The sequence below is a fragment of the Lipotes vexillifer genome, unplaced genomic scaffold (assembly GCF_000442215.2).
Source record: "Lipotes vexillifer unplaced genomic scaffold, Lipotes_vexillifer_v1.1 scaffold717, whole genome shotgun sequence".
NCBI lineage: Eukaryota > Metazoa > Chordata > Mammalia > Artiodactyla > Lipotidae > Lipotes > Lipotes vexillifer.
Genome location: NW_006798707.1, coordinates 4,948,121 through 4,969,534, shown reverse-complemented (window position 1 = coordinate 4,969,534; position 21,414 = coordinate 4,948,121). Strand labels below are relative to the sequence as shown.

Below are 21,414 nucleotides of genomic sequence, written 5' to 3'. Positions count from 1 at the left end.
TCCCTGCCGCGCCTCGGGGCATCGTGTGCCCACCATCCCTGCTCTCTTCTCTCCCAAGCGGGCGGGGCGCCTGGCAGGATCCCACCGGCCCTCCACCCGGATCCCGGGGCTAGCGCTCCCTGGAGCAGGGCGCTCTGAGGACTCCTGCCCCGCCGACCCTGACCGCCAGGGGGTGCCCCACGGGCGCAGCGCCGCCGAGAGGAGAAGGCAAGAGGGACCATGCGGCGTCTGACTCGCCGCCTGGTGCTGCCGATCTTCGGGGTTCTCTGGATCACCGTGCTGCTGTTCTTCTGGGTAACCAAGAAGAAGTTGGAGGTGCCGGCGGGACCTGAAGTGCAGACCCCCAAGGTACCGGTTTGGCGGCGCGCCGGGCGCGGGGCAGTGGTTGGCAGGAGGGCGCGCAGCTCGCGCGCCGGGTTTGCGGGCTCCCGGGAAGCCAGGGCTGGGGTCTGGGTGCTGCGAGCAGGTAACCGGGCGCCGGATGCGGCTACAGTGTGATGTTTCTGGATTTCAAAAAGCTCAGGGGCATCCCCGGCCCCGCGCCGTGGGTAAGTGGGAGTGGGAGTGGGTGTGGATGGTGGGCGCGCTGGCGGGCACAGCGGGGCTCTCAACTTGGGCAGCGCGCTGGGGTCCCTGGGCGGCGGGGGCACTACGGTCGAGCAGCCCAGGGGGTGGCCGTCCGTGGACGCCGCGAGAGAGTCGCCGGTGGTGGGGTCGGGTGGCAGGGCCGGCAGGTGCTGGCGCCCGCGAGAAATCGGGCGGCCGCGCTGATCTCCTTCCTTGCCACAGCTGCCAGGCCCGACCGGGGGAGGCCGGAGACCGAGGGTGCGCCGCGCGCGCTTGTGCGGCGCGGGAGAGCGCCCTGCAGCCTCCCGGGCGGTTGCTTCCTTTCGCCACCCCTGCTTTGTAATTTTCCTCGATCCCTCCAGCTGCATTGGAAGTTGAATTGAATGTGCCCTGAACATCACTTAAAGAGCCTGTAAAAACAGACGCCTTGGTATCGGTGGGGAGTTGGGGAAATGAGAATCCAAGTGGCTTTTCCAACTCCTGCCCAGTCGGTTCATATGAGCGGAGCCGCAAGGTTCCGTCTTACCTTTATTCAGAGCCCCTATTACTCGGTCTCCTCTTCCACAGACCTGGCTGTAGGACACAGAAAAAGGAGGCCTCAGGGGGTTTCTTGACCAGCCAGGACACGTTTATGAACTGGGTCCAGAGAGGTCCTCCAGCGACCGCGAAAAAGCCCTTGGAGTAGATTTACGGTCCCAAGCTGGAGACAGAAAGTAATGGGGGAAGGGGGAGAGAGGGGAGGCTCCCAGTAAGTACAGTGCAGAGCACCTACTAGGTGCAAAGTACATAGTGGGTGCTTCTTTATAAGTAGTTGTATGAGTTGGGTAGGATTCTCCTTATTCCGAAGATTAGGAAACCGGATCAGTCTTGAAGTGCCTTGCCTTAGGACACTACCGATTTGAACTCAGACCTCCGATATTTAGGATCTTTCCACTATATCAAGTTGCCTTTGAGATTGCCTTTTAACTAAGTCTCTGGTCACTTATGTTCTGGAATCTTGCCAATGCTCTATTGAATTCCACAGTCATTTATTGATCATCTGCCATGTGCCAGGCAGTGTGCTAGGCACTGTGGGTACAGAGATGCAGAACTTGTTCTCTGCAGTAGGGGGATCTGCTCAGGAATAGACCAGGACCATACAGTGTGCTGAGGGCCACAATGGCTCAGTGCCCTGGGCGTCATGGGAGCCTGGGGGCTTCCTGGAGGAGGAGGAGGACATAAGGGAACTGAGTTGAGAAGGATGAACAGTAGGTTTGCCAGTAGGTAGGGAGGGCATTCCAGGTAGAGGTTAATTGCACCAAACAGGCTGAGAGGAATTACACAGCACGCTGGGTGAGTTTGGCGTCAAAGCATGTGGCCAATGGCAGGGATGAGGTTGGGAAGATGTGTAACGGTCCTGTTGGGTAGGACCTTGTGGGTACCAGGGGACCTTGGGGGTGTACTCAGCAGGGGAGTGATGAGGTCAGACTGATGATTTCAAACAGCCTTCATCCCACTGGATCAATTTTCTCACTCACCTCAGACCTAGAGAGGTCTGAGGTGAGCGAGATCTGGAGAGCTCATAGATCTGGAGAGCTTTTCCTCTTTTTCCCTGGGTGATTCTGCTTATTGTGAGGTTAATGATGCCTGTGGGGGCATGAACTCTCTCTGTTTTGCGTTGAACCTCATTACCTTAAGCTTGCTTATTCTAGTCTACACCAGGGAGCTGGGACAAGAGACCTGTTTCTTTCTTTGTGCACTTTGTCTGTCTTCTTTTCCGGCCTCTTCTCATCCTGGCAAGCGCTGAGCACACATTGATCGAATGCAGCCACAGGCCAGGCTCTGTGCTAGGTTTGGGGGCGGCTGTGCTGAGTACACCGTGCCCCTGCTGTTTGGCGGGGGCGGCTCTCACAAGTTCCTGGTTGAGGCAGAAATGCAAACAAATGAGTAGTGGCACGGTACGGGGGCAGTGGTCTAATGTCAGAAGTCCAGACATAGTGCTGTGCAGTCACTTGCTCTTTGTCTTAGTATCTTCCTTTTCCCTCATTTTCTGTATCCTTTATAACCATGAATTCTCTAGACTTTAAAAATCTTGATAATTCTTATTATTGGTCACGCTTTTTTGTTAGTAGATTTCTTCTTCCTGGTTTTCACCTGTATTATGCCTTTTTGTGTCTACATATATGTGTTGTGTGTATTCGTGGGTGTATTTTGTGTCTGGTGGATGAGCATCCCTCTGTACCTTAGCGTATATGTACCTGAGGGGCGGGATGGAGAGACAAAGAGAGGTCCTTCTTAGCACTAGAACAGTTGTATTCCCATGACTGATCTACTCAGGAAATTTGCATGTCAGGTCCCAAGGAGTGCGGTGGGTTTCCAAACCTGATTCCACGTCAGAACCACCTGGAGAGCTTGTTTAATTTACATGTTTTTGTGTTTATTGCAGAGATTATGATTCTGTGGGTTTAGTAGAAGGTCGTAGAATCAATATTTTTACAAGGGCTCCGTGTGAGTCTGAGGCAGCCTATTGATGGGTGGTATTTGGGAGCTAGATGAAGAATACCAAGTCTCTTGGGTTTTTTTGTAGTTCGGTGGGCCCCATGTAAATATGGCCGAATGACTTCATTCCTCTTGAGTTCCTCGTGGATCAAGCCTGTGTGAGCACGTGCATTCATGTGAAACAACAATAGCTAGCATTTGTATCGTGCTTTACAAATTCACAAACTTCATTTCACATATATTAGCTCATTTAAGCTTCACAATGACCACAGACAATAAGGCAGATCATACTTTTATGAAGATGAGATTGAGTAATGAGGTTAAACAGTTGGCCCAAGACAACAAGACTATTATTAAGTGGCAGCATCAGGACAAGAATGGAATGGGATTGTTCTGGCAACTGCTCACGCAAGTGCTCCTTCCATGCCATTAAGCCACATGGATGCCTGGGTCTGCGCTAGTGGGTGATGGGGTGAGGTTAGGGATGTTAATAGCTGCACGATGCCCACCTGCTTTCCAAGCACTTCCGTGGCTCATCCCTACGTGCTGGCTTTTGGAGAGCTCCAGGGAGGTTGGTGTAATTTGTGGGGAAACCATTTCAGAGGGAATCCTGCTCTGCCCTCGGGGGAGGTCATATGGGGCAGAGGAGGCTCCTCTGGCTGGATAGAGTGCACCCTGGTGGGGCGGGTCTGATGGAAGGTTGTGGCATCATTGCGGGGTTGCCTCAAATGGTTGCAGGTGGTTGCAGCACTGTTGGTTTAGGAATCATTTGCCAGGGCGGAGATTGTTTCCTCAACAGTAGGAATTATCCAGGGACATTTGTCGATTGTAGGAATTATCCAGGGTCATTTGTCGATTGTAGGGAAACATTTTTGGTTTTTGAGTGAGTTCAGTATCCTAGGTTTTCCTAGACGATGCTCCTGCACAGTCATGGGGAGAGCTCTTGCCTTGGACGTGTCTGAAGCCAGGGGTCCTCTGCCTAAGGCTCTTCCCAGTGTGGTGGAGGGGGTCAGTTTATTTTCAAAAGCAAGAGCACTGGGCTCCCTTCCCCTAAAAATATTTAGAGAAGTTGAAATGGTGGAGGGATTGGTCTAGAGAGGGCTATGGCGAGGGCTCCTGGGCTGGGGACTTGCCAACTTGTATATTCCATGCAGCCCGTTGCCTTCACTGGGGGCTAGACCCTTATTCCCCTTTCCTCAGTGTTAGGGAACATCCTCCTTCACCCGGCATGTGATCTCCAAAGTGGGCCTGAAAATAAAATAAAACCTATGCTCCGTCACAATCCAAGTGATATGGAGAAGCCAAGCTGCACTCCAGGTTTAAGAAAATTAGTTGGATTTTTTCCCTTAGTTTCAAGAAGGGCTGTTTCTATTAATAGCTCAAATAAAGATTTAAGTTTGACTTTTCAACGTTGATTTGATTTTTTATGGGGTTTCCCACCCCCAAATTCAGCAAAGCTCTAATTCCTAATTGAAAATCCTGTAACAAGCTTGATGCCTTAATTGAAACTGTATTTTAGCAATAAATACTGTACCACTAAAAAAAAGACCTGAAAAATGTTTCCATTTTTTCTCTCCCCTATCATCTGTTTGGTTCTTGGAGAATTATACAATAACTGGCAGAATTAAAAAAAAAACAACCCAGCAAATTTGTCTCTTATTTCCAAGAAACTAAATTTAGTGCAGGGGCTTAGGGCTTAGTAAAAGCAGAAGAATTTGAAGGCCTGAGGGTGCTTTTGGAGGAAGGTATTGGAAATGTAAAGGCTTTGAATAAAGTGCCTCAGGCCCATGTAAATGTATTTGCGCTGTACTAGAAATATAGCAAAAACTATTAGAAAAGAGCCTGTTTTCTGTAATATTTGTATATTGCAAATGCCTTATGTATATGACACTGTTATTGTATTCCCCATTCATTAGGTAATTTCTCCCACTCAAAAAAATTCATCAATTTTATTTATTTTATTTTTATTTATTTATTTATTTATTTATTTGCTGTACGCGGGCCTCTCACTGTTGTGGCCTCTCCCATTGCGGAGCACGGGCTCCGGACGCGCAGGCCCAGCGGCCATGGCTCACGGGTCCAGCTGCTCCGCGGCACGTGGGATCCTCCCGGACTGGGGCACGAACCCGCGCCCCCTGCATCGGCAGGCGGACTCTCAACCACTGCGCCACCAGGGAAGCCCCAAAATTCATCAGTTTTAGAGAGAGGCCCTAATAATATGCTGATGCTCAGTGGGTGTATTTTAGACTGTCCAGGGAATTTTGACTCTGGCATGACCAGAAATAGCTCATTATCTGATGAACGTTCATCCTTCATGAACATTCATTTCTGTGTGTGCTGGTGCCTGCGCTGGACGCTGTGCTGTTTTCCCATCTAAGGCAGTTCCTGGAGAAAGTGGCAGGGATGGTGTTGCCTTGTGGGCCAGATGTGGCTGCTGTGAGGAGCTGGGAAATATGAGACTAGAAGGTTGGAGCCTCAGGTATTCAAGAAGTAGCATGCTTTTGCTTTCTAGATATCAACAAGCTCGGAAAAATCAACCAACTCCCAAACCCTGAGCTCCCCTGTACTTCCTCTCTTGCCCTGTTCAGTCCCATCAGGCCGAGAGGAATTTCTCCTCCTTGGGTCATTTTTGGCCTGCCCTGGGTTGCACCCTTGTCCCTGCTTGCTTTCCCAGCTGGCATTCTCCCCCAGGCCCTGTCCCAGGGACCCACAGATCTATTCGAAGGGAACCTCTTTGAGTCAATCTGGGTAGCTCTCTCCCTCTCCCCTCTCCCCTCTCCCCTCCTCTCCCCTCCTCTCCCCTCCTCTCCCCTCCTCTCCCCTCTCCCCTCTCCCTTCGTTCCCCTAAGTGGTCGGAAGCAAAGACCAGGAGTCCCTGTCTCAAAATTTTCTAGAGGCACAGAATGATATCTGCTCAAATCAGGGAAGACAAAGGGGCAAAACCAGAAAAGAAAGAGAAATTAATGTCCTTGTCACAAGCTTCCCCAGCTGTCTAGAGACTACCCTTTTCCAAGGTTGCTCATCTGTTTGTATCATTTAAAAGTGTTAATTTCCAGTCATCAGAGGTCATTTATTAACTGAACAGGGACAGAATGAGGCTGCTGTTGGCTGATACCCAAGGCCTGGGATTTTTACAGGGACTGGTTCACATGCCATCTCATCTGCCGCCTTTGCCTGCATCCTTTCCCACACCTCTCCCATCCCAAATTTCCAAAACAGTCTTATGCATTATCAGGCACCCAGGAACACATTTTGAAGTTGAAGAAATGTGTTTCTGTGCCCTTGTTTAATTTCTAACGTTTACAGTTTTGTCACTCTTCCAGAGCATTTCAAAGTCCCCGATGCATTTTTTGGAAGAGAATCTGAATTAGAAAGTAGGGACAAATCCCCAGCTCCTCTCTCTGGGAGCGTCTGTGAACCCTGTCATGACTTTTGCACATTCTACCCGAGACCAGCATTTATGGACCCACCATCTGTTTGGGGAAGTGAGTCTGACATGCGCAGTGCCCTCTACAGCTGGCTGCTGCCTCTTGCACTTGTCCGCAGTGACCCTGAGCTGGGTGGTCAGCCTTCCTCCTTGTCTGGACCTCAGAGACTCACACTGTTCACCAGGGTTGAAAGACGGAGAGCCCAGCCCTCTCCTGGCAGCTCCCATGATGTCGTAATCAAGTGTGGTTTCACCTTCTGGTTTTTCTTACATACGTGGCAACCCGGGTGTCTCTTTCTGCCATTGGCAGTGCTGGGGATAACTCAGATAGTCTCTTCCGGGCTCAGTCTCCTCAACTGTGAAATGGGAGCAGCATGCTACAGCGCTGCCTGTCTCCCACTTGCCTTGCCTTGCCAGCAGTCTGAGTCATTTTGGGTTAATTGTGAATAATTCTGAAGTGAGACCTCGTGGCTTTAAATAATTATACCACAGATACTCTGTGTCTATTACTTATCTTTTAATTATTTTACCAGAAATGTTAGATTAACCAAAAGATAAATCAGTTTCCGAGTTCTCAGATGTTGAACTGATTAAGAAAGAATCCCTTTGGGATACTGAAGAATGCGCATGCACACACGTGTACACTGGCACCCTGGGGAATTCTGCAGAAGCTCCTGAAATTTGCTGGCTCTGGTATTTTGAATAAATGGCCTGAGATGACCTTCTGGGGCAGCAGTCTTTGCATTTGGCAGCAGCTGCTGTCATCACAGGACCTAATGAACACTAGGAAGCTAATGGGGAGAGCGAGGAAGAGATCTATCTCTGTGGCAGGAGGAATGTATGTGCCACTCAGGGAGTCCTCTTTCCTCCTATTTTTCTTTCCATCGCTTCCCTCCTCCCTTCATCATTCTTCCTGCTCCTCTTACTCACGTTTCCTGGAAAGCCAGGGGTCCCCAGAGCAGAGAGGCACAGGGCACTTGGTCAGGAGCCCCGGGAAGAAGTCTGGAGGTGCAGGAGCGCAGTACTACCCTGCAAGCACTGACCAAGGTCAGGAGCAGCCTGTCTCGCTGCTGCTCTGGACACAAAGGCCGTTCTTTCCGAAGGAGGGAGGTAGCCGCTCTGGGCCATCCTGAGCCATTCTGCTCGGATGCTCTTATATCAGCATGAGCCCTCATGGCAGGAATTAGGGAGCCATCAGACCACTATCTCCCGGATAATGCCAATTTCAAGTACAAAGTCTCTTCTGTGTACCATTTCCTGGAGACAAGATTAGGCATTTGAAAAAAATAATTAAATTCTCCTCATGTCACTTGTCTTCTTAACTGTGAGCGCTACAGAGATCTTTCAAGGAAATGCAGGGCGAGCAGCACACGCACATGTTCCTGCCACTGGATCTGAGTGCCCAGACGAAGAGAACCTCCACCAGCTGCCTCTTTTCTAATGATCCCGTTGTTTAAACCCAATTTGCATCTCATTCCCAGCCAGAGCAGCGTGGGTAACATCTACAGAGCAGGTAGGACTGCCCCATCTTGACAGGCTGTCTCCCAAGATGCCATCGGACCCTTTCCTCTGTCCTCACTAAGGCTTGCAAATAAGGATTTTTTTCCTCTGATGGTCCAGGCTGAGGATTTATGTAGCTCCTGTTGTTCCTCTGAGAACACTCTAATCGTTAATTCCGCCCCCCCACCCCAGCCACAGAGATACTGAGCCAATCAATATTTATGCTCCCATCACTCACAGCTGCAACGCACAGGCATAATGGACGCCAAAATTCTTGATGGTCATTGAGAAATTAGCTGGCGCCCATGTTTCGGGCTCATTGTTTTCTAGGATCTTGGAGAGATCGGACCATGTCGTCCATGGATTATCTGTTTCAGGCTCGTTTTCCAGGATCTTGGGGAGATCAGACCACGTGGTCCATGGATTAGTTAAGCCACTCAGCTAATTGGCTGTTAATAGATGGGCAGTTGACAGCTGCCAGCTGAGTGCTGAATCCACCGACCGAGGTTTTATTATGGGGCTGGTGGTCTTTACCTGCAGAGGCGCTGGCTCAAAGACCTGACTAATTAAAGGTGAATCAGGAACTGGAAGATAAGAGGTAGCTTCCTCCCTCCACCTCTTTGTGCGATGTTTTACAGTTTACAAAGCATTGTTATTCACGAGTGCCTCGTTTGATCCTTCCTGCAACCCCTTGAGGTGGGTGTTATTATTATCCTCGTTTTCTGAAGTATGATGAAGCTGAGATTATAAGAGGGCGGAGACTGGCAAGCTCGCCCAACCGTAAGTGGCCTTGAACTCACTCATCTGACTGTAAAGCATGTACTGTTTGTATCATGGCCGCACTCAACGTCTGGCTAGCTTCCTTTTCCAGGGGAAATGAAATCTATTTTATATATGTATGTGTTACGTATATATTTTCATATGGACAAAAAGCTTATGCTCTTGCTGAGAAATGACTCCGTACCTCTGATAAAACACCAGTGTTGCTTTTCTGCGTGTAAAAGGGAACGGAGGGTTTGATTAAGGGAACTGTAGAGCCGGTCTCCAGAGGGCCAACAGGACTTTGGGTTTTCTCCCAGGACAGGCCAAGTTTAACTCACTCGCAGGCCCAGCAGAAACATTCTACAGGACACTGTTTTCTACTGTGGGAAGCTGCCAGCCTGGAATGGCAGACTCATGGTCCCGGGAGAAGTGGAGGGAGAGAGGCTTTCCCACCCCTGAGTCCTCTAGTCGGCGTTGTCTCTGTCCTTGATTCTCCCTGGCTGGCGGGTGTTGACAGCAGGAAATGAGGATCTGCTGTCATTCAAGAGGCTGCTTAACTCAGAAGTCAACAGGGTTGTGCAATTAAGACAGAAACCATTGGTATGAATCCCTTTCGTGATGAATGTGGTTCTTAAACAATCAGAAGCGATTCCCCTCTAAGAGGAAAAACGTCATTTGAAAGAACCTAAGACGTACATCCTATTTGACATGCGAGGCAGGTGTATGGGGGAATGACTCCAAGTGTCTTTGGAAGGTACCCAGCATCACCTGAGAGCCTCCTGGCTTGAAGACAGAGGTTGCCTTGCCTGCGTCGTGCTCTTTAGCCTTGAAGGCCCAGGGTTCAGCCTCTTGGTGGCTGCTTTGGAGGTTGGGTGTGGGTAAAGTAGTTGCTGCCCGTGTATATGCTTAAACTTACGACAGCATAAAAGCAGGAGGTTGCTAATATCTTCCTGGTATTTTGTCTGCAATTCGGGTAAGCTACCCAGAGGGCTCATGGTGGTGCTTTTGTGATGTGGCCTGAGTGACACAGTCTCTATTGTGGGATCCTGTGCAGAAGCATGACTCCACCACTCTTGTCCATTTCTGCAGAGCGTGGCAACATTAAAGGGGACTATATTTTTAAAGAGTGTGCATGGAGTAAGAATGAAATGTAAACCTAGAGAACTCTGATATTTTCACTCTCCACTCAAAAGTCCCGATGGTTTCTAATCATTTGTTTAATTCTGGATCAGGTAAACACCCTGTCATTCTCCCTGCCTCTCTTAACACCTGAGATTATGGCTTCTGCTCCAGGTTTTAGCTTTTCTCTTAAAACTGAGTGTATATTTTGGAAAACGTGTTGGCAGTGTCTACTAAAGCTGCACACATGTATATACCTATGACCTTGCCATTTCATCCTAGTGATAAATGCCAAAGAAATGCATTTCGTATTTTGACGAATGCCTCGCACTCAAGTTGAAGTCGGCAAACTTTTTCTGTAAAAGGTCATGTACTCAGATTTTTGTTTTTTTAGTCATATGGTTTCTGTTGTAACCAACTCTGCTGTTGCAGAGTGAAGGACAATATGTAAGTGAAATTGAGCACGGCCGTGTTCCAATAAAACTTTATTTATGGACCCTGAAATTTGAACTTCGTGTAGTTTTCACATCTTGTGAAATATTATTCCTCTTTTAGCGTGATTTTCAAAGATTTATAAATGCAAAATCCATTCTTACTTTGCCAGGGTATCCTTAGACAGGTGGCAGGCCAGATTTGGCCCTCAGGCTGTGGAATTCCACTTACATAAGGTACAAGAACAGAGCAAACTAATCTATGGTGTTTGAAGTCAATTTCACGGTGACCCTTTGTTGGCATCAGTGACTAGAAGGAAGCAGGGGGGCATTTGGGGCATTGGTACTGTGTCAGTTTCTTGATCTGGGTGATTGTAACTCAGGTGTGTTCACTGTGGGAATTCATCGAATGCCTGCTCTTCTGTGTTTCTATATGCCTCCTCTATGAGACGTTCAAAAAGAAAAAGAATGAACTGAGTGGGTGGCTTATGACTTCAGGTGTTAGCACCTCTTTGGGGTCAGAGCATAGAAGTTTTCATTCTTTTTACAGCCACTGGCTTCTGTTTCTGAATAGAGAGTATTTGGAGAAAGGTCTTGATAGGTCTTTCCAATTTCCCGACTCTTACTCCCTTTTACGTACAGGGAGACGTTTAATAACTAGTGTAGTACAGATACCAGCCACCCAAAGTACAATACCTGCGGAGAGTTAACCCTCTAGTTGCTGAGTCATAGGAAGTTGGTTGGGGGGAGGGGAATCCCAGAGGAGGGCCAGGCAATGGGAAAGCCTTCAGGGCAGTGGGAACCGCCAATAGGAATTCGGCTCCGTAGTGATTCCCCGGCTGAAATCTACCTATGTTTATAGTTAAGAGGTGGAGGCTTAGTTACAGTGAGTGGAATTATATGGCTACAAGCTAGTGGCTTGTAGCAAACCGCTTTCTATTCTTTTTTTTTTTTGCACCCGGGCCAAAAAGCAGAGAACTAACAACCCGAGCCCCTATGAGTGCCAGGTGTTTCCTGTGTCAGACATCTGTCCTTCCTAACAGCCCTACACAATAGGCATTAGTAGCTTTATTTTTCAGATGAGGAACATCAAGGCTTAGGGAAGTTAAGTGACTTTCCCAAAGTCATGCCGCTCATCAGCAGAGGAACTGGATTCCAATCCAGATCTGTCTGGCTCCAGAGCCTACCTTCTTCCCACGTCACCACGCTCACCCCAGGTTTCTCCTCCCTTCACAGTCATGCGGAATCTGGCCTCCTGAAAGCGATGATTGAATAGAGTTTCCCCTTAGCAACCTGCCTTTATAGCCCGCTTTGGTTCTGCTTCCTGGAATTACACACATCTTATTGAGACCAGGAGCTGCTGAATGAAATAGTTTTATATCAGAAGCTGTCTCTTCCAGGACAAGTCATTTTAAAGCAATAGTCAAGGAGAAAACTTTACAAAACTTTCAAAGAGAAATAGATTGTGCTTTCAGCACTGTTTGATATCCCTTGTGAACATGTCAGATGACTGGGGATGTTTCTGATCCCAGGGTTAAACTCTGAAAAAGGAAATCTCCAAGCTGTCACACTCTTGACCATGTTAAGGTGCTTTCGACATGCCTCAAGACTGATGAAAGAGGGCGTGGTAAGGAGTTAATCAACAGATGCTGAAAATGCAAAGGCCATAGCGAATGGTAAGCCCCCTCCATACCACCCCTCAGAGAGGAGTAGTCCTGTATCCGACATAATAGCACCAATTATTTGGTTGTTTGTGCTGAGGAGTTGAAAGCCGTCATGTGCCGGGAAAATACTCAGCATGGAGCAGTAATTATGGATCAGCTGATAATAAAGGATTCACTGGATTGACTGCTAATTAGATTATGAGCACCAAAAACAAATACCTGCTATTAACCATAAATAAGCCACATTTGGGGACTTCCCTGGTGGCTCAGTGGTTAAGAATCCGCCTGCGAATGCAGGCGACACGGGTTCGAGCCCTGCTCCGGGAAGATCCCACATGCCGCAGAGCAGCTGAGCCCATGCACCACAACTACTGAGCCTGCGCTCTAGAGCCCGTGTGCCACAACTACTGAAACCCTCGCGCCTAGAGCCTGTGCTCCACAGCAAGAGAAGCCACCGCAACGAGAAGCCTGCGCGCCGCAAAGAAGAGTAGCCCCTGCTCACCACAGCTAGAGAAAGCCGGCACGACCCAACACAGCCAAAAATAAATAAATAAATACTAAAAAGAATAAGCCACATTTATGATATTTTCTACTTTTAAATGCACATTTCTTTTTATAATGTGCAATTTCCTTTCTTCCCTTTCTGTGCCAAGACTTCTAATTCTCCCCAGTCATGTTAAGCATAGCTGTTTTCTGAGCTGTAACCAAGTTGTTTTCTTGTTTCCTTCTGGTCTTAAAAGGAGTTGAGAGCTCTGACATGTTCTGAGTGTCACGTGTCAAGGCCCTACGTGAGATGTGCTAGTTCTTTTCAGGGAAGGAGTCGGGGTTATTCCAGAGCAGAATCCCGGTCTTTCCCGCAGGCATGGAGTCTTTATAAGGGGTAAGGGATTGTAGAATTTTCTCTGTGAAATATATGCTGGAGTTAATTGCCAAAGAAATGACCCAGTTGCTTATTTTGTGGCACTTTGAGGTTTGGTCCTTGTTTTCCTGATCTGAGAAGGATGGGATGGGCGTTAGGGTGCTTTGGGTATGTGCTCTGCACCCCACCCCAGCAAGTAGGCCATCTTCCTACAAGTGGGTTGACTGTGTGTCCTCAGTAGAATGAGATTCCAGCTGTCTTCTGCCCAGGGTGGCTCTGAGTTCTGTGGGTAGGACCATCTGAAAGAACCCTCGGGAGCTCCCTGGGTTGTCTGCAAGGAAAAGCTGCAGTAGGAGTCAGGAGGCGGCTCTGGCCGTGTGCTCAATAAGTGGTGCAAGTGACTGTCAGGTGTCCTGCAGGAAGCGCTAGCGATGGAGCTTTTCGTGGCCACCATCATATGCTAGGAGGCTTCCATGGGGAGAGGGGTGTATGGCTGCCTTTCAGGAGAAATGCTAGGTGTTCTGTCTGTCTTAAGTTATTCATTCTTTACAAGGCCTACCGCAAGGTAGGCAGGCTGAGATTTACCTGGTACTTGCCAGTACAGTCATACTGGGTGTTTAAGGCTGTCACCTTTCTGATTAAACAGTGTCTGAGCCATACGGGTTGTTAAGTGTTCTCTTATGAACATTATATTTGGATGATGTATTGATTACCCTTATTTTACCAATGAAGAACTTGAGGTTCATAAACATCCAGTGAAACTTGCCCAAGTCAACAGAGTTAGTAAGTGGCGGAGCTAAGACAGGTCTGGATGATTCTGAGGTGCCAGTGGGGCAGTCGGCAACTGAGAAAGACAGTGAGCTCCTTGAAGGAGTTTCTCCCTTTGAGCGCCCATCCAGCATGGGGAGACAGGCTTATCAAACAGGGGGAGACAGAGTGGGCCAGTTGCCCTGCACCAGGCCACTGGGTCAGGCTCATCAGTTCATTCAGCAAACCTACATGGGCATTGGTGGGTGCGAAGCGCTGTGCAGGATGCAGGAGATGGCCGAGGCTGGTTCTGCCCTTCTTGCCCAGGGCGAATTCTTAGGGAGTAGTGGAGTGTGGCGCAGTGGCCCCCGGCTGGCGCCTGGCGACTTCTGTCTCGAGAACTCTGTCTCCCTCTTGGACTTTCAGGTGTGTTGTTTATTCCTGGAAAGATAGAACTGTGTCGCTGGGATGGCTGTTAAATGGTGAAATGGGCTGCAAAATGGCTAGAAGTCTTTTTTTGTCCTTTAAGTCAAAATGGGATGTGAGGCCAAGGGGATGGAGAGAATCTTTACGTGCGTTCATGGGATAAATGTTTGAGACTATTGCTTTCAAATATTCTAGGTGCTGTTCTGCAAGGTTGATTTCTTCCCCTGATCATGTCACTCTTCTTGTAGCTCAAAAAACTGTGGTTGAAGTTTAATCTCCTGCTTAAAGCTCTTCCACTAAAACAGGAACCTGTTATTCCACAGGGCCTCTTATTGGAAGGAGGTTTTAGGCCGGCCTTTTAAAGTCCGTTCAGTGAGTTTTGAGGAAGTATATTTGCCAGCATCCACTTGTCCCCAAAGTATCTGCTGTTTGAAAAGCACAGCACTGGTGGAAGGATCACGGGAAAGGAAAACCAGCTTCAGGATCGAAAAATAGGCTGAGCACCCCACTTTAATTAGTTGAGGATGCCTATCGTGGGTTTTATACTGTGTTGGACACTCTAGACCAGGATCGGCCCATGGGCCAAATTCAGAACCCCAAATTCAGTCCTCCTCTGCTTATCCTGTGAGCTAAGAATGCTTTTTAAAAGTATTTTTAACGGTTGGAAACAAAACGAGGAAGAAAAATATTTTGTGACATGTGAAAATTATCTGAAATTCAAATTTCAGTGTTCATGAATTAAGTTTTATGGGAACCATCACACTCATTATGTGTTGTCTTTGGCTTTTCACACTGCCGTGGGTGGCAGAGTTGAATGGCTGTGATGGAGACTAGATGGCCCACAAAGCTGAAATTTTTACTGTCTTTATAGGAAAAGTTTGCTAACCCTGGCCTTAGACCTTTGCTTCTCAAAGTGTGGTTCTTGGGCCAGGGCTGGAAGTTTGCTAGACATGCGGATTCTCAGGCCACTCCACAGCTACTGATTCAAAATCTGCATCTTAATAAGAAGACCCCCAGCTGGTTCTTGTGCAATTCACATTTGAGAAACGCTGCATCAGATAGCAACTAACTCTTGCTCACAAAAACGTAGTGTGAATCATACTTCACGAACTGGGGTCTAGAGTTGGTGCCACATTTCCCTATTTATTGAATTCAGTTTGATTCAGAGCTCCCATTCCCCTGGGTTGGAGTGGGAAATTCCTCTCCTACTCACAGCTTCACAAGGATCCTCATTGCCTGGTGATGTGGGAAGAGCCTAGAACCTTGTGAGCATCATGGTCAAGTCTGTAACATCATTGACTAAGCTCTCATCATTCTGTTGCTCTCGGGCTAGTGGGTTCCTTGTGATGGGAGCCCAGAGCCCAGGGCCCAGCCTTCCTAGGGGCACCCCACAGCCATGCCTCTGGGACCCTGCTGCCCCCTGGGGCACCCACCACTTTCAGGACTGGCTACCTTCATTGCCTTTCCAAGCTGGAGGAATTCCCTTTTTCCATCACCTTCTGGGCTACTTATTCTTTCAACACAGCTTCTATGTACCACTTACCTGGGAGTGAGGGAGTTTCCTGTCCAGGTTGTATGCTGAGGTTAGGGGCTGGGACAGGGCTGGGGTGGGAGTGAGTGGGTGGAATGAAAACAAATACAAATGAAGATCCCGGTACATTATCCTACCATGCCTGTAGTGTGTTAGGGTGCAGTCTGGGGACATGAGCAGTGCCATGTACTAGCAAATCTAGGATATCTTCCTGTAGAACAGGAAGTAAATTCTGTAGGAATTTAGAGAAAGGGCAATTGTGTGGTTGGCAGGGGTGGGGAGGGTCTTCCTGAGGCAGTGGTACTCGGCACGAGTCCATGCAGACCAGGAGCAGCCCAGATAGTGGAAGAGTTTGAAAATAAAGCCATTTGCTTATGTTTGTTTTGAGAATCGAATGTGTCTGAAAGTAAATGGATCTCTTCAGTTGGGAATATTATAGTCTACTCACTGTGGACTTTGTTCAGGAAGTATTTTTGGTTTAAGGATTTTAACTGCTCGGAGTTCGCTAATTGCTCTTAAAGGGGCAGTTCAGGGAAACTTCAATGTGGCATTCCCTTTCTCTTACTCCCTGGCCTAAATGAGAGTTGCTGTTTATGTTCTCTGTTTCTCACCAAGGCTGATTCGGGCTTTTCTGGACCACCTATTTTCATCGTTAGTTCATGTAGCTGCTCTTAGAGAAATGCCCCGTGGTGAAGGCATCTTTTCTACCTACGTTCTCTTCAGTGAGGTCTTGGCAGGGCTGTGACCAGCAGTCATGTAGAATAGTCACGTCTTCTGAGTCCAGGAGACCTGAGTCTGTATGCATTCGTTCAAGGAATGAAGAAGTGAAGATATCCTGCCTGGTGTTTCCAGGAGGATGGATGGGAATCAGAGCCTGGGAGATTTCTTTCTTCTTATATATGCCAGGTAGACCAAAGGCTGATGGCCGGCTGGCGTTCCCTGAGATGTGTGACTGATCCACCATGCCTCTCTCCAAATTATCTTCTTGGGAAGCTAGACTAGGAAAGTACCTGACCCAGTGGGCATGGAAATATACTCACGATGTACCAAGTTAAAAATAACTTGTGGGGCTTCCCTGGTGGCGCAGTGGTTGAGAGTCTGCCTGCCGATGCAGGGGACACGGGTTCGTGCCCCGGTCTGGGAAGATCCCACATGCCGCGGAGCGGCTGGGCCCGTGAGCCATGGCTGCTGAGCCTGCGCGCCCGGAGCCTGTGCTCCGCAACGGGAGAGGCCACAGCAGTGAGAGGCCCGCGTACCGCAAAAAACAAAACAAAACAAAAACAAACAAAAATAACTTGTGTCTATAGTAGGATCCTATTTTGTTTAAAACCATATATCTATTGAAAAGAAATCTTAGAACATCAAAATGGGTAATATACATAAATGGGTATTGTCTATGTTGTATTTCTCATTGCTGCTTATTAATTAATTTATTGATTTTAGCCTTGTCTTCTCCCTCATGCCCTCCACTCGCCCCTCTCCCCAATTTTAAGTAAGCAACATAACAACCTGGATGTGTAAACTTCCATATCTTTCCCTGTGTACCCTCTAGTCAGTACGTAAACATATATAAATATTTACTGATCTGTTTTGGTCATTATTAAGAAGGAGAGAGAGAGATTTATCATATTATATATACTTCTTTGTATCTTACTCTTCATTAACCATATATCCTAGAAATCCTCAGATCAGCAAGTTCATTATTTTTAATGACTGCATAATATGCTATGACATGGCTGTGACTTATTTTACTCAACCCTTCCATGTGATGGGTATCTGCCTTGTCTCTTATCTCTTGTCGCTACACACAGTGCTGCAGTAAATATCTATGTACACATATTCTTACATATTGGTGCTTCCTCTATGGGATAGATTTTGAAGAGGGGGGATTCTGAGTCAAAGGGAGTCTAATTTTTATATTAATGGATATATTAAGATTGCTTTTGAAAACAGTGTAATAACCCACATTTCCACTGGCAAAGTGAGTGTTCTTTCCCCAGCAGCCCCTTTAGCGTAAATTTTGTCCTTTTCATTTTGCCCGTTTCGGGTGTAAAATGGAATCCTATTATAATTTTACATTCCTCTGACTACCAAAGAGGTTGAGGTTCTCATATGTTTATTGCTCTTAAGGATCTGTTCTTCTGTGAAATGTCTATTCATGTCCTCTGCCCATTTTTCCCCTGGCCTATGTGTGTTTTGTTGTCAATAATAAGAGTTCTTTGTAAGTTACAGATAGCTCTTTATTGGTCATATGCATTGCAGATATTTTTCTAGTCAGTTGTTACACTGTTGACTTTGCTTATGGTATATATTACCATATGATTTTTGGCCTATTTTTATATAGTTAAATATGTCTTTTAAAAAATAGTTAATGAGGGCTTCCCTGGTGGCACAGTGGTTAAGAATCCGCTTGCCAATGCAGGGGACACAGGTTTGAGCCCTGGTCAGGGAAGATCCCACATGCCACAGAGCAACTAAGCCCGTGTGCCACAACTACTGAGACTGCACTCTAGAGCCCGTGAGCCACAACTACTGAGCCTGCATGCCTAGAGCCCGTGCTCCGCAGCAAGAGAAGCCACCGCAATGAGAAGCCTGTGCACCACAATGAAGAGTAGCCCCTGCTCGCCACAACTAGAGAAAGCCCCTGTGCAGCAATGAATACCCAAAGCAGCCAACAATAAAAAAAAGTAATAATAAGTAAATAAATTAAAAAAACCCCAAATTACTGAACTTTTAAAAAAAATTAGTTAATGAATGTTCTGTTTTATTAAAAAGATCTTCCTAACTACTAGGTTGTATATAGAACATCCTAAATTTCCTCTTCTATATGAATTTCAAAAAACTTTTAAATCTTAAGTCCGTCTGGATTTTATTTTTATTTCTAGTTTGAGGTAGAGATTTAACTCCATTTTCTTCCGAATGGATAGTTATTTGTGTCAATATCATTAATTAAATAAGCCATCATTCCCTCCACTAACTGAAACACCACCTTTGTCATATATTTATTTCCCCTAAACAATGGGTTTTAGTTCTGGGAACTCCACTCTGCTCTATTGATCTGTTTATCTCTTACTATATCAATATCATACTTTTTACCAGAATTTTCTTATTAAACCTAGGGGTTACTTATTAATTAGTCCATTAGATTTTCCAGGTATAAAATCATATCATTATCAAAATGAGTTAAATTTATCTCTTCTTTCTGAAGATTATTGATTGATTATTTCATTATCTTGTTTTGTCACATTCATGAGAACATTCAAAATGAAATGACATGGCAATGCATGACTCTTCTTGATTTTGATGCAAATGGCTGTAGTATTTCACTATTTACTATTTCACATTTATGAAATATTCTTTACCATATTGTAGTGGTTTCCTTTCCTGTTTTACTTCAAGTTTTTATTAGAAATAATTTTGTATTTTTAATTATATTTTGATTGAATCATATAATTTTTCTGTTTGATTGATGCAGTGAAATATTTTGACTTCCTCATTTTGAACCATCCTTGCTTTCCTAGGGTAAACCTTCTAGAGTTATAGTTTATTTTTATTTATACTACTGGATTTTATTTGTTGGCATTTATTTGGAATTTTAACAGTTATATTCATGAATTAGCTTAATTTATAGTTTTTTTTTTTTGGTACTCTATCAAAGTTTAGATTTAAGAATATACTGCTTCCATAAAGTGAATTAAGGAGATTTGTGTTTCTTTTTAATGTAAAATAGTTAAAATAATAGTTTAAATAACTTTGACATATCTGTCCTTTAATGGGCACATAATAAAAACTCAGCTCTGAAACTACTGATTTCTTCAGTGGTAGCCCTTGACTCCCTTGAACACCTGTTCTTATTTTTCAGCCCAGTCTGAAAATGGTAGTTTTTGAATAGGAATATTCAGCCTATCATAATTAGTGAAATAATTGATATATTGAATATTTACTATTTATTTTTCTTTCTCCTTTTTATTATTGTCACTATTTTGGCCAGTCATTATTTCAACTTCTGTTTCCTTTTTAAATGCAGATATCTTACTATACCGTCAACACTGACAGTTACCTTTCTTTTCAGGACATTCAAATAGATATTTCTATAAAAACAAGATAAGGATGAGTTTTCCCCACAAAGATGTTTTATTCACTTATTTTCAGTCTAATACATTGAGGCTTTTAGGAGTACTTTTACTTCCTTACTCTTTCTTACACTGAAATCTGGCAGACCTTTAGAAGGCTTTTACTCCCAACCTCCACCCCCACTAATTTCTAGGTTTTGCTAAGATAATTTAACACTTCTAGAGCTAAATGGCAAGTTTTTCTTTGCAGAGTGCCACTTCTTTTTCAAGTATTCTTGTTTGTCCCTTTTGTTACATGTTTCCAGCACTTTATACTATCTATTTAGATTCAACCGTGCAAATTGCATGGTTCATCACTCACCACTGTTTTCATCTCATTCATCCTGAGATCTCTGTTTGAATTCATTCATTTTTTGACCTGAGTATTTTCCTTAGAGGGGGTATGTGGGTTATATTTTCTGTGAACCCTTGCATATCCGCAAATATTCTACAAATCAGACAGGTGGATAACCGCTGGCTTCAATGACTGGCAGTCTGTGGCTGGTTTCCTGCTGTCTTCTAGACTCCTGTTTTGCAGATGGCAGGTAAACTTGATAGCTAACTACTTTTCATTTGTAAGTCACTTGTTCTTTCTGTCTGGCAGCCTGTGAGATTTCCTCCTTATCTCTGGAACTTAGGAACATACTTTGGGGTATGTCCTTTCCCATGACTCCTGCAAGAAGCTCAGTTCCACCTGCAGACTTCAAGGGAAGCCCTCTACTTTCATTTGTTTAATTCTTGTCTGTTCTTTATTTGTTCGTTTTTGTCCTCCTGGGATTACTCTTACGCACAAATTAGGTCTTCTGAATAGATCTGTTATCCAAATATCTTTTTTGCCCCGATTGCTATTTCTTTGTATTTTTGCTCTTCTTGTGATATTTTTTTTCCATTTGCTCTTCTGAGCCACTGATTCAGGTTGGTACAGTGACCGTTCATTTACTCAGCTCATCTGATGAGCTTTTTAGTTTGAAAATCATGATTTTTTAGTTCCAGAAAGTCTTCTTTGTTTGGTGTTGTAGTTGAGCATCATTAAGTGCTGTTATTGTGTTGCTTGTGTTGTCCTTTGCCTCCTCCAGCAGCTCCCACTTCTAAGTGAGTTGCTCCTTCATCTCTCTGCCTCCTGGTCCCCTCTATGGGGAACGTTTGTCTACTGGATAAGCCTCAGGACCAGCTGCCTTCAGGGAAGAGCAGCAGAGAGTGGTGACGATATTACAGTCTTTGCTCCTGTACTTTGGTGTGGTTCCACCTGGCAGGTAGTCAGTTCCCTGAGACACAAGAAGGAAACCCTGAGCTACCCTGGCTTCAGGCTAGAGGGGACTCGGCAGGCCTGTTCAGCTTCCAGTCCTTCCTGTGGGCTACAGAGCAGGAAGTCCTCTCTGAACACTCGCCAGCTGAGCTGCATTCCTCCCGGGGTCCATCCCACCCTGGGCCAGGCTGCCCATAGGATTTGGGAGCTCTGAGCTTGCCTCTCTGCTGCTCCTCTCCAGGCTGTCTTTCAGCCCTGCATCAGCTTTCTCCATCCAGCTCTGCAAGACCTGAGGTCTCTCTCATCACAGACTCCAGACCACACCCGTGTGCTGGCCTCAGTGGCTGCCAGGCTCACAACAGCAACCTGCAGTTAGTTAGACTGACATTGAGTGAGACAACTCCAACTGTCAGCAGGGGCACGTTCAAGACCATTGTCCAAAATTGCTTCATCAACTCCTGAATTTTCAACAGTGAATTTTCAGAAACTTCTCAGCAAATTCTGTTTGAAATTTAGGTTTCTTTTTTTTTTTTTTTTTTTTTTTT

The 21,414-nt window shown here is 46.0% G+C and overlaps 1 protein-coding gene across 1 annotated transcript in view; it reads left to right on the top strand.

The window, feature by feature from the left end:
- The first annotated feature begins 219 nt into the window (after positions 1–219).
- Positions 220–21,414, top strand: part of GALNT14 (polypeptide N-acetylgalactosaminyltransferase 14) — a 233,031-nt gene continuing 211,836 nt past the window's right edge. Inside the window, exon 1 of the mRNA XM_007470881.1 lies at positions 220–348. Within this exon, the coding sequence (XP_007470943.1) occupies positions 220–348 (129 nt within the window). The remainder of the gene's footprint in view (positions 349–21,414) is intronic.